General features: G+C 37.9%; 1 protein-coding gene across 1 annotated transcript in view; it reads left to right on the forward strand.

The window, feature by feature from the left end:
• The window catches only part of BRCA2 (BRCA2 DNA repair associated), a 35,847-nt gene extending 24,483 nt beyond the window's left edge, over nt 1-11,364 (forward strand). The window contains 10 exon segments of the mRNA XM_061374427.1: nt 320-475; nt 2,634-2,778; nt 5,724-5,842; nt 6,867-7,068; nt 7,293-7,459; nt 7,554-7,689; nt 8,348-8,604; nt 9,312-9,464; nt 10,740-11,305; nt 11,307-11,364. Coding sequence (XP_061230411.1) covers nt 320-475; nt 2,634-2,778; nt 5,724-5,842; nt 6,867-7,068; nt 7,293-7,459; nt 7,554-7,689; nt 8,348-8,604; nt 9,312-9,464; nt 10,740-11,305; nt 11,307-11,364 — 1,959 coding nt within the window.
• Nucleotides 11,365-11,720: the final 356 nt, after the last annotated feature.

Consider the following 11,720-nt stretch of genomic DNA (forward strand, 5'->3'; position numbering starts at 1 on the left):
TGAGAGGGTGAGCTTGGGCAGAGGTGTCTTTAACTTGTTTGAGGGTGATTAAAGTGCTGGGTGAAGTTTCAGCATAAAACTTTTGCTCTTCTGGTATAAAACAGTGGCTTGTCTCATAGATGCTCATTTCCTAGAGAATTTTAATTCGTCAAATTTTTTGGTTCCTGTTTAAAATACATTCTTCAATGTGATATGTTCAGGTGCAAAAATGAGATATTCTTGGCAAGGTCAGTGTGAAAACAGTCTTCCCTCTAGTTACAATAAGTTGGATATCTTTTTGACCTACTGCTGACAGTTTTTCAACATTTGACTTGCTCAGATTTCGGCGAACAGCACTCGCTGTGCACGATGGCATGCAAAACTAGGATTTCACTCGGATCCCAGGCCTTTCCCTTTGCCTTTGTCATCACTTTACAGTGAGGGTGGTGCAGTGGGATGTATTGATGTAGTTGTTCAAAGAACTTACCCTATTCAGGTATGCTATTTTATTAATCTAACAGGTTTTATGAGGTAAAAGTCATGTTAGTTAATTGCTATATGCCATTGTATGGAGAGCTAAAAAATTTGAGAGAAGATGCCGTTACATGTAAAATAAACAGGAGTGGTTCGTGCTGTGTGTGTGTATTGAATATTTCAGGACTAGAGCATCCTGCTGTAAGAAGAACTTGAGTTTGTGCTCAGGATCTCTGGTTGTCTTTGCTTTCAGCTTCAAAAAGCCAGAAATAATTCAGCTTCAGTTCTGTAATCTAAAAAGCACAGTGCTTGTTTTAAAGGAGAAAAAATACTGACAGTTTCAACTCTGAAGTAGAAGTAAAACCCATTTTTTTTTCTATCAATATGCATATCCCTGTAAAAAGTTAAATATTTATAACCATTAGTAAGGTTACTTTTTCTTACATATAGGTGACTATATTGTGTAAGATCTGTAACTTAAAAATGTTACTGAGAATACAGTGTGATTATGGTGTAAAATAGAATGAAGAACTTTTAAATACCACTTTATATGCAGACATTTTCAGTATGGTCAGACTTCACTCTAACTACTTGCTTTTATGACAATACCACCTACAAAAGAAACTTTTTTTTTTTAATTAGTAATCCTCCTAATGTTAACAGTTTAATCAGGATACAACTTTCAGATTTTGTTAACTTTTCTCAGCATATGTTAAACTTGGCATTTACACATAAGGGGTTTTTTACTGTTTTCTTTCTGAAGTGTTATATTAACTGTTGATTTATGTAGAATGAATTCTGCAAAGGTAATAGCAATACTTGTTTTGGATCATTATGTAATCATAAATAAATGTCATTAATGGAGGAAATTGCAGCACTATGTGAACTGCCTGATAGGCAGAAAGGGAACTAGTCTGTAACCCTATCAATAGTAAATAGCTTCCAGGCTGGGGAGAAGTGGTGCTTTGTATCTCTTTATGTCAAAGATTCATGTGCTGATGTTTTATTTGTTTGTTTGGGCTTTTTTAAGCACTGAGACTTGCTCAAACATAACAAAACAATAGGAAGACATGGGCTGTCTGTCTTCTTTTACTCAAGAGTCAAGGAATATAGGAATCACAGTAACCGTAATTAAAGGTGTCAAACTGTGAATACTGCAGGAAATGCATGGCATGCAGGGCCTATTTCAGCAATTCACTTCTTCGTAAGGATTAGTCCTTCAGGCCTTTCTCATCCTGCTCTCACTATATTCTCGTGTTGCTTCTCTATGCTAAACCTGGAGCTCACCTAATCCTGTTGCTTAGCTAATTAAATTCACTAAACCAGGAGCAACTAACTCATAGTAATAATATAAAAAACACAACCAAACAAAGTTAGCCAATGCTTATTGCAGGGAGTGTTGGACTAGATGACCTTTAAATGTCCCTTCCAACCCAAAGTCTTCTATAATTCTGTTAAAAAAATACAAAAAAAAAGTCCACAACGTACTGCTGTTTTTTTGAATTAACAAACTGAGTGTGGTCTGATGAGATCCAGTATGTGCTAAAGCAAGTACAAAGAAGAAGATAGGACTGTGCAGCAAAGAGAAAGGTAAGGGATCACTTTCAGCAGCACTATCCTCTTTGTTTGGCTTACCTGTTTGTTCAAATTAGGCAAGGTTGTGAACAAGACTGGAGTCCTGTGGAACCATTTCAGGTAGAAAAAGGTTTAAGACTATCTTGAGAAGAACATCATAGTTCTTTTACAGCATATAACCTAGTGTGTTAAAACAGACAGTACAGTTGATGTGGAAGCGCAAATTGGGTAGAGGATAGAATGCAGTTCTGGTGTTATTTTTAAGCATTGAGTTTGATGGTTCATATCTTACTGTATCTGCCAGTGGGATCCAGCTATCTTCTAAATTATGTCATTGATACCTATTAGTATAAGCTTTGGTTTCTTCAGCTGTTGAATCATGCAGTTTTGGTTATGCATTCATTCTGTCTGTCTTTAAAGTGAAGACTTAACAACTAATGCTGTGGGGTTTTGCCTTCTACCTATTACACTGAAAGAACTTACGACCTATTGCCTGTTCATTTTTTTAAAGCATTTTTACTTAACAGTGAATATGAGAAGGAAGTTAAATGAAGTTAAAAATGTCTGGGTTTGATTTTTTATTTTTTTTTTTAATCTTATTTCAGTGGATGGAAAAGACAGCAGCTGGTTCATACGTATTTCGTAACAGCCGAGCTGAAGAAAGGGAAGCTGCCAAGCATGCAGAGGGTCAACAAAAGAAACTGGAAGCTCTGTTTGCAAAAATCCAGGCAGAATATGAAAAGCATGAAGGTAAAGTTGTCATTATTTCAGAATATGTGTCAAGAATGCAAAAACTTTGGTGTTTACAGAAGAGTTTAAAGAAACTGGTAAAACTTATGTGGTGATAGAGAAGCAGAGATAGGGTGTTAGATTAGTTTGTTGTTGGCTTTGTGTTGTGTTGTTTTAGGTTTTTTTACTTCCTACGTATCAAGACCTTTCAGTACAAAACAGTTATATACTTATTTTCTTGGCTTCTCAGCTGTCCGGAAAACTCTTCCTGAATGTGTTGGTAGCTGGGCTACTAAAAAATTAGCACTGAGATGATGCTTAGGGAAGTGCTACAAAATTGTAGAACTGTTAATTCCATTCTCTTTGAAGACCTGACACCATAATATTTCACCCAGAGGTGGACACTGCTTAGGATGTATCTCGGTAGACATGAACACTCGAGATTGAGCATCTTGCCTCACAAACATTGTGGGACTGTGAAGATACTGAGGTTAGTGGAACCAATAAAATGGGACAGGAACCCTGGTGACACAGAACATGGAGAAGGCTAAGGTACTGAACGCCTTTTTCATCTCACCCTTAACAAGCAATGCCAGCCTCCAGCAATCCCAGGCCCTAGAAACCAGGGCAAAGTCTGAAGCAAGAACAACATACGCTTGGTGGTAGAGGATCAAGTTAGAGAATGCTTACATAAACTGGAAATACGTAAGTCTGTTGGTGATGGGATGAACCCACAAGTGCTGAAGGAGCTAGCTAATGTCTTTGTGAGGCTGCTCTGATCATGGTGATTGGTAGAGGTGCCTGAAAACTGGAGGAAGGCAAATGTGTCTCCTGTCTTCAAAAAGGACAGGAAGAAGGACCCAGAGAACTAACTACAAGCCAGCCAGCCTTACCTTGATACCCAAGAAGGTGATGAAACAACTAATCGTGGAAAACATTTCCAGGCACGTAAAGGACAATAACATGATAGGGAGTAATCAGCACAGATTCACCCAGGGGAAGCCATGTTTAAGGAACCTGACAACCTTCTCTGGTGAAATGACTGGCTTGGGTAGATAAAAGGCAAGAGCAGTGCATATTGTCTACCTTGACATCAGTAAGGCTTTTGACAATGCCTTCCTTACAGTCCTTATAGAGATGATGATGACACATGAGCTGGGTGAGCAGCCAGATGGGTTGAAGAGTGGCTGAACAGTTGCACCTAGATGGTGAGCAGTGGCATAAAGTCTGTTTGGAGGCCAGTAACTAGTGGTGTACTGCACAGATCAATGCTTGGTCCAGTCCTGTTTTACCATCTTCATTAATGATCTGGGAAGAGTGTCCTCTCAGCAGGTTTGTGATGATACAAAATTAGGACTGATACAATAGAGGATTGTGCTGCCATCCAGAGGGACCTCAGTAGGCTGGAGAGATGGGCTGACAAGAGCATTGTGGAGTTTGAAAGGGAAGTGCAAATCTTGCACCTGGGGAGGAACATTCCCATGCACTAGTGCATGCTTGGAACCACCCAGCTGGAAAGCAGCTTTCTGGAAAAAGTCTTGGGGTTCCTGGTGACAAGTTGAGGAGTGTTGCTAGAAGGTCTAAAGAGGTGATCCTTCCCCTTTGTTTAGCATTGGTGAGGCTTCATGTGGAGTGCTGTGTTCAATTCTGGGCTCCCTAGCACAAGAAAGATGTGGACATGTTTGGAAAGAGCCAAAGGGCCATGAAGATGCTTAAGGGGTTAGAGTATCTGACATAAGAGGAAATGTTGAGAGAGATGCTTCTGTTCAGCCTTGAGAAGAGAAGGCTCAGGGGCATCTGATCTGTGACATAAATACCTGAAGGGAGGGTGCCAAAGATGGAGCCAGGCTTTCCCAGTGTTTCCTAGTGGCAGGCCCAGAGGCAATGGATGCAAACCGAAACAGGAGGTTCCCTCTGGACATCAGGAAGCCCTTTTTCACTGTAGGGTTACCAACAGTGTTGCCTGCAGAGGCTGTGATATCTTTGTTCTTGGGGATATGCAAAAGCTCGCTGGACATGGTCTTGGGCAGTGTGTTGTATGTGATCCTACTTGAGCCAAGATGACCTGCAGAGATCCCTTCCAACTTCAGCCATTATCCTGATTCCGTAGCAGTATGACACTGTGCCAGTGATTTCTAGCAGTAGCTTCAGGTCTGCTGTTAAGTGCTGCAACTTCATGAAACTCACTGCTGGAACAGAAAGTGTTTACTTCCTCTTAGGTTTGACTCAGCTAAACTGGAATGAGGATTAAGGGGTTTAGGATTCTTGCCACACTGATTATGGATTCCAACTGTCTTAATACTCTGGTCTGTGTTTTTGGAAGGAGTTTTTATTGGTTTTGGTTCAGTGGAGTTCTGTGGATGGGGTGTTAATATTTTTTGTTGCTGTTGATTTGGTTTGTTGTTGGTTTTCTATCCAGAAACAGATAGGATTCCATCACTAACAGTAACCTGTGCTTTCATATGGTCATATCTACAACCCAGATAGCCACTCACTTTCCATATATCTTTCTCATGCTGATCTGTAACACCAAGAAGTTCTCTAACTGCTTTCTCAGCATAGAGTCCCTCATAAGTAACAATGCTAGATCTTGGTATCTTTGAGGCTTTTCTGCTGTATGAGAAGAACAGGAAGTGACAGGCATACAGAAAATATGGTCAACTATTGATGAAATTTCATAGCAGCCCCTCAATTCTACCACCCTCTCTTAAGTGCAGACACTGATACTGGCTTCCCCAAAGTTTGTATAAATATTCTGATCTGTGTTGTATTTGAATGAATGAGATATTTTTTTCTGTTTGCATTTTCTGAATGTATATGCACACATATATCAGTTCCTGTATAGAAGTGGTTTGTATTTGTATTCTGGCAAGAGCTATGTACTGCCATGTTTCTTGCATAATTATTTTTTCTTTCACTTTCAAATTGTATTGGTTGCACGCAACATAATGGTGCTTTTTCAACAGAGAGAACCAGCAGAACACTGAGATCACGTATAGTCACAAGACAGCAAATCCGTAATTTGCAGGATGGTGGAGAACTTTATGAAGCAATTCAGAATGCATCTGATCCTGGTTATATGGAGGTAACTGTAGATCCTACTGGGCTAATTGGGAAATGCTAGTGGCATGATTTACAATATCATACCTAACAGCTAAAATCAACCATTAAATTACTATTTATTTTTGTTGCCTTTTGAGATTTTCTACAGCGTGCCTACTGCTAAATAAACTAAGATTGAAAAAATGAATTAAAATAGATTATTAATATATTGGATTATAAAACAGAATGCTATTTTCTCTTGACATAAAAATCCAGGATATAGCACAATTAAAAGTTAGTTACTTGTAATTTTATTTCTTTGTCTTCTAAATATGAAAACTAAATTCATCTCCTAAGTCTGCACTTTCACATTCATATTCTTGCATGCATTTCACCGAAGTGTTTGATTGTACTGTTCTTGTTCTCATTCCCTGTTCCAGTTCAATCACAATTTTGAAGTGCTTATGCCTTTGTTAATGAAGGTGCAGGTGATTAGTGCCTGCCAGTTGGTAAAAATGAAATACATACCTTGTCTTTTACAAGTCTCAAGGCCAAATGATCTGTGACTTTATGTGATACAATGTTAATCATGTCTATGGTGCTGCATATAAAGGCATCTGGATCTTGAAGACTTGGTCAGAAAAGTGACACTCCTGGTGCATTTTAGTGTAGATCACTATATTAGCTCAGAGATAGCAGCCTACTGAGAGGTGCAGCTCTTCTTTTCTCCTGACAGAATGTATCTCTGTTATTTCTTCTTTCTTATGAAACAGAGAAGCATGCCAGTTATATTAAATATTCACCTTAGTTATGTGCTCTTAAGCAGGCTTCTCACTCACTGTCACATATGAGCGGTGTGTTATGTAATACTGCAACAACAGAGCACCAGCTGAGTAGCAGTCAAGACTGGTGACTCCTGTTGTGTTAACATACCTTATGTCAAGTCCTAGTAGTGTATCCATTGAACAGTAAATTGCTTGTAACAGGCAAACAGAGGCTATCTAAAAATCTTGGCAGGATTTTTTAATTAATAAAAGATACTAAATACATTTTTCTCTTGGTTATAGGGATATCTCAGTGAAGACCAGCTAAAAGCTTTGAATACTTACAGGCAGTTAATGAGTGATAAAAAGCAAACTCAGATACAGGAAGAATTCAAGAAGGCTTTAGAGTCAGCAGCACAGGAAGAAAATGGTTGTTCCAAAAGAGATGTGTCTACTGTATGGAAATTATGTGTGGTAGACTATAGAAAGCAAGAAAAACATAAAGGTTAGTACTTGGAAAATTATAAATAACTTTTATCTAAACATGGTAACTGGCCAGCACAGGTAGATTTGAAGAGTTCTAGCATGTGTGTTAATACAACACACAACAGTTTTATTTGGGTTTTGGTTTAGGGCTTTTAGGTGGGAAGGAGTGTTGTGGATTTACTTTGATTAAAAGCTTTCAAATCAGCATTGCATAGCTAATACATCTTAATCTGATATTATCAGGAGTGATGCTGAGTATCTGGCGTCCACTGCTAGATGTTTATTCATTGCTAAAGGAAGGCAGTCGGTACAGAATCTACCATCTGTCAACATCACAGTCCAAAGCAAGGTCAAACTCAACTAATTTACAGTTAACAGCAACAAAGAAAACTCAGTATCTACAACTATCAGTAAGTGGTTTAAATGCATAAAGGTGTGTCAGTAAAATATATCAGTTTTATAAAGTATCTTGTGTAAATACTTCAAAATGTTGTGTTTCTTCAGGTATCACAGGAGGTGCTGGCACAGATTTTCTTTCCAAGGCAAGCTCTAAACTTCACCAGTTTGTCAGATCCTTCTTTTCAGCCACCATGTGCTGAGGTTGATTTAGTTGGAGTTGTCATTTCTATTAGCAGAACAGGTATGCTTTGGATCACATTCATGTCCTCCCATTGAATAAGTAGTAAATTTTTTATTTCAAAAGTCAAAATTATCTTGGTGTTGTACCTGCATCTCAGGCCTGTGAAAACCTGCTAATATAGCTCATCACTGCTATATGCTGGCAGATAATTCTGTTTTCCTAAAGAAAAACTGTCCTCACTTGTTAGCTCAGGAAGAATTTAGTAAGGGAGGATCTAAGCTCAAGAGGGGCTTTTTTTTTTTTTTCATTCCATAAATTCCGTAACTTATTACATCTGTGTTTAGCATCTGCAGAAGTAGCATCCTGCATGTGAGCTCTCTCTTGTGTGCAGTGTCTTGGAATGCAGGCACTGGAGCTCATGGGGAGGGATAGGTGCATACTCTTCTATACACTTCCAAATGAAAAGGAAAAGCACAATAGGAAGATTGGTTTTTAAACACTGGAACACAGACTTTGAGTTGTTTTCTGTAATTGGTAAGGAGAGAGTGTAGAATATGAATGAAGCAAGAAACATCTGTTACCATGCAAATAGGCTGTCATATTGCGTTTATCAATTCTCTTTCAAGATGTATGTGACTTTTTTGCAGTCACAAATAGCAGTAATCAACCTTTACTTGCAGATTTAAAGGTTTAATTCAGACTTTTTTCTTGCTTTAAGGTTGCACTACTGTGGTGTACTTATCTGATGAAAGCTATAATTTAGTGGCAGTAAAGATCTGGACAGATCTCAGACACTTTGCTATTGAAGATATAGTTGTCCGCTGTGCATTCATTTCTGCAAGCAACCTTCAGTGGCAATCAGAATTCAATTCAGAAATTCCTATGCTGTCAGCTGGAGATCTTTCTGTATTCTCAAGCAGTCCAAAGGAAAGCTATCTTCTAGAGAAGGTTAATGGATTGAGAAGTACAATAGAGGTAAATCTGTATATTTTTAGTTTAATTTTAGCTGCTGCTATGTTACATTTTTCACCAAAAATTCCATTAGTACTAAGAAATCTTTAAAACAAGTATTGCACGTAATGTTGATTTTGAAGGTAGGAATTTGATGCTGGGAGACAGAGTAGGATGTTAATGCACTTTTCCTGCACATTCCTGGCTCAGTGTATCACTTACTGAATGTCTTTTGGTTTTGTTTTCATTTGGTTGCTTTTTCAATTCACCTTAACCTACACTGTCTTTAGCATGTGCCACGGAATCTTCTCTGGCTAGCAAAAAATATTGTACCTGTGGATAGGGAATCTGCCATGGACAGTTCGGCTCTAGCCTTTTTAAAAGTTGGAATTTACTGTCTTGCTCAGTGAATATATTCAATATTGAATTGCTGATTTAATTTATTATTTCAGTTTTCTAGCTGTGCTAAATAGCATGTCCTGGTCACGCATTCACACTTCTTGAAAAATAAGTTTAAATACAAAATGATTTTTTTCTTGTTAATAAATGGAGGCTATGATACTTCCCTCCACAGAAAGTGCAGCAGTCTTAAAAGTTGTTGGTTTGATATAAAATAAACTTCTAGTGGGATTATGATGAGAAAACAAAGTCCTGAGTACTTTGTGAGCATATAGGACTCACACAATTTGAAAGCAACTATTCTGCATTGTAAACTGTTTTCTCCTTTACAGAATGTGGCCTCCTTTTGCTCTGATGCAGAAAGTAAATTAATGAATCTGCTACGAAAAAATCTCTTGCTTACACCCAGTTTAACTAAAAGATGTGGCTTGGAATGCCCCTCTCCTTTCTGCAACTCAGGTCTTTATGCAGAGGATAAAAGTTTGGTAAGCTTCTGGTAATTAATACTGTGTTTACAGACAGTACATACAGTAAGGATATAAGCAAGTTTTACACTGATAGCTGTGGGGAATGGTCTCACTTTTCAGTCTGCTCCATACATTATCTTCAGGACAATGCAAGATGATCAGCTTTCTCTGTGCTTATACCCCAGGAGGAACTGTAGGTTATTCTTCCTCCAGGTGGTACATAAAAACCTCCCCCTATGGCCTGTGTTTTCACATCACACTTTAAATATTCAGAATTTTGTATGAGTAAAATGAGTCATTCTTTCCATATGGATGGTTTATCGCTTCCTTGGTCCCACTGTGAAGATTATCTGACAGCGATGTCACAGGAGGGAAAAATCTTGATCTTTACTTTTTTTTTTTCATAGCATTCTGCAGTTCCTATGTTTGCTTAGAGAATTTACCTCCTGGTCATCTTTTCCTAGGTATCTTTCACTATTTCTAGGATTAAAAGGGGAGAGGTATCACTTAGTAAATATTTACGTTTTATGTAAGTCTTTACAAAGATAGAGTTAAATAGTACTAGAGTTTCCCATGACGGCTGCTGGTGACAAGTTGTTCATGATGTGAGTACTGAGCGCAGTCAGAACAAATATCTTCCTTGCCACTAGTTGCGAGGAAGGTGGAAACACCCCAGTGTGGTATCAATTAGTAGGGACTAAATTTAAGCTTATAAAGCATTCTTCTCTAATTCAGAGGGAGTGCTACCTAATTATGAAGGTTTTGTTTATATCTGTTTATTAAATATGTTAACAGGCTTAAAACAGATGTTAAAGGTTCTCAAGCATAAGTTTGAATGATTTGTTGTGCAGTGTCTATCCTGTATTGTTATCCTCAAGGGTTTTGGTCTAAATTCTATCCCTTTCTTTCTTCAAATCTTTTTCCTTGTTTTCTCTGCTTAACAACCGGTTGAGGATATATCCAATGCCGTAGAAGACTTAACTCCTTTTTTATGAGTGCTTTGGTTTCCTACCACCTGGCAGGGGAAAATTCCCATACATTTAGCTTAGATCTCAGAAACAGAATGTAAGTGAACTGTGTTAATGTACATGTAAGCAGTGATTTATCAAGCATCGGTGCTTGAAAAATAGTATTGGGCACCATCAGAAGGTATCAAATGAAAGTTAAGTTTGACATGAATGATGACATAGAGGGGAAAACCTGGTAGAAAAATGCGATTTTTGTGGAAGTAATTGAGGAAGCTAATGAAATAGGACATTCTGTTCAACATAAAACTTTTTTTTTTTTAACTAGATCTCTTCTAAAACTGAAATAAAGCATCCAAGCCCTCTGTCAACTAGCACACCAAATATGAAATTTGTCACAAGAGGGTCAGCAAAAACACCTTCACCTGCTACAGTTAATGATGACCATCCCAAAAACAGCAAGAAGAGAAAAGCCATGGACTTCCTTAGTTGCATACCCGCCCCTCCACCACTGACACCAATGTATTCAGTAATTTCTCCATCTTTAAGAAGAGCATTTCAGCCACCACGAAGTTTGGGTTTACAGCGTAGCAGTTCATCAAAAGAAACAAAACAGAATATTGGTCATGTCGCCCCCTGTAAAAAATTGAGAGAAAATGTCCATCTTCCTGAGAACGACCTGGTTGCTGATGAAGAACTTGCAATGATTAATACACAAGCACTCATGCATAATTTACCAGAAGAAAAGAAGATTGAGTATGTAAATGAAAACAGCAATACAATAGCTACTAATTTATCTGACAATCTTTTACTCAAAAATAATTCCAGGCCTACTAGGCAAGCAAATAACTCATCAAAAAGCAGTTCTGAAGTAGCTGAGGCTCTTCAGAAGGATGGAGGAACCTGATGACTTGTTACCAGCCCACAGAATGATACAAAGACAAAAGCCCTGAAAATGCTACTAAATGCACATGTACAGTACTGTATATATTTCAAATTCAGGTTTTTTTTACACTTTGTACCTTAAATTCCAATTGTATTTAATAAAGCTGTATTATAAAAATAACAACATTTCATCTGCAAAATAATTTGGAGTTGAGTAATTATACATTTCTCACACAAACGTATTGTACAATAGCATCAGTGTGGCTGAAGGTCTGATGACATTTTTGAAACCATTGCTTTGATTCTGATGTATTGCTTTGATTCTGATGTATTGCTTTGATTCTGATGTATTCTTAAATTACAGCAGGATCTTTGTTTCAGTCTAAAGCAATCACTTTTGTTACAACAGTTCTTTGGCTGTCAG

The sequence above is a fragment of the Neopsephotus bourkii genome, unplaced genomic scaffold, assembly GCF_033783945.1.
Source record: "Neopsephotus bourkii isolate Nb327-2 ecotype Australia unplaced genomic scaffold, CSIRO-AGI_Nbou_v1 NB_1638, whole genome shotgun sequence".
NCBI classification, from domain to species: domain Eukaryota; kingdom Metazoa; phylum Chordata; class Aves; order Psittaciformes; family Psittacidae; genus Neopsephotus; species Neopsephotus bourkii.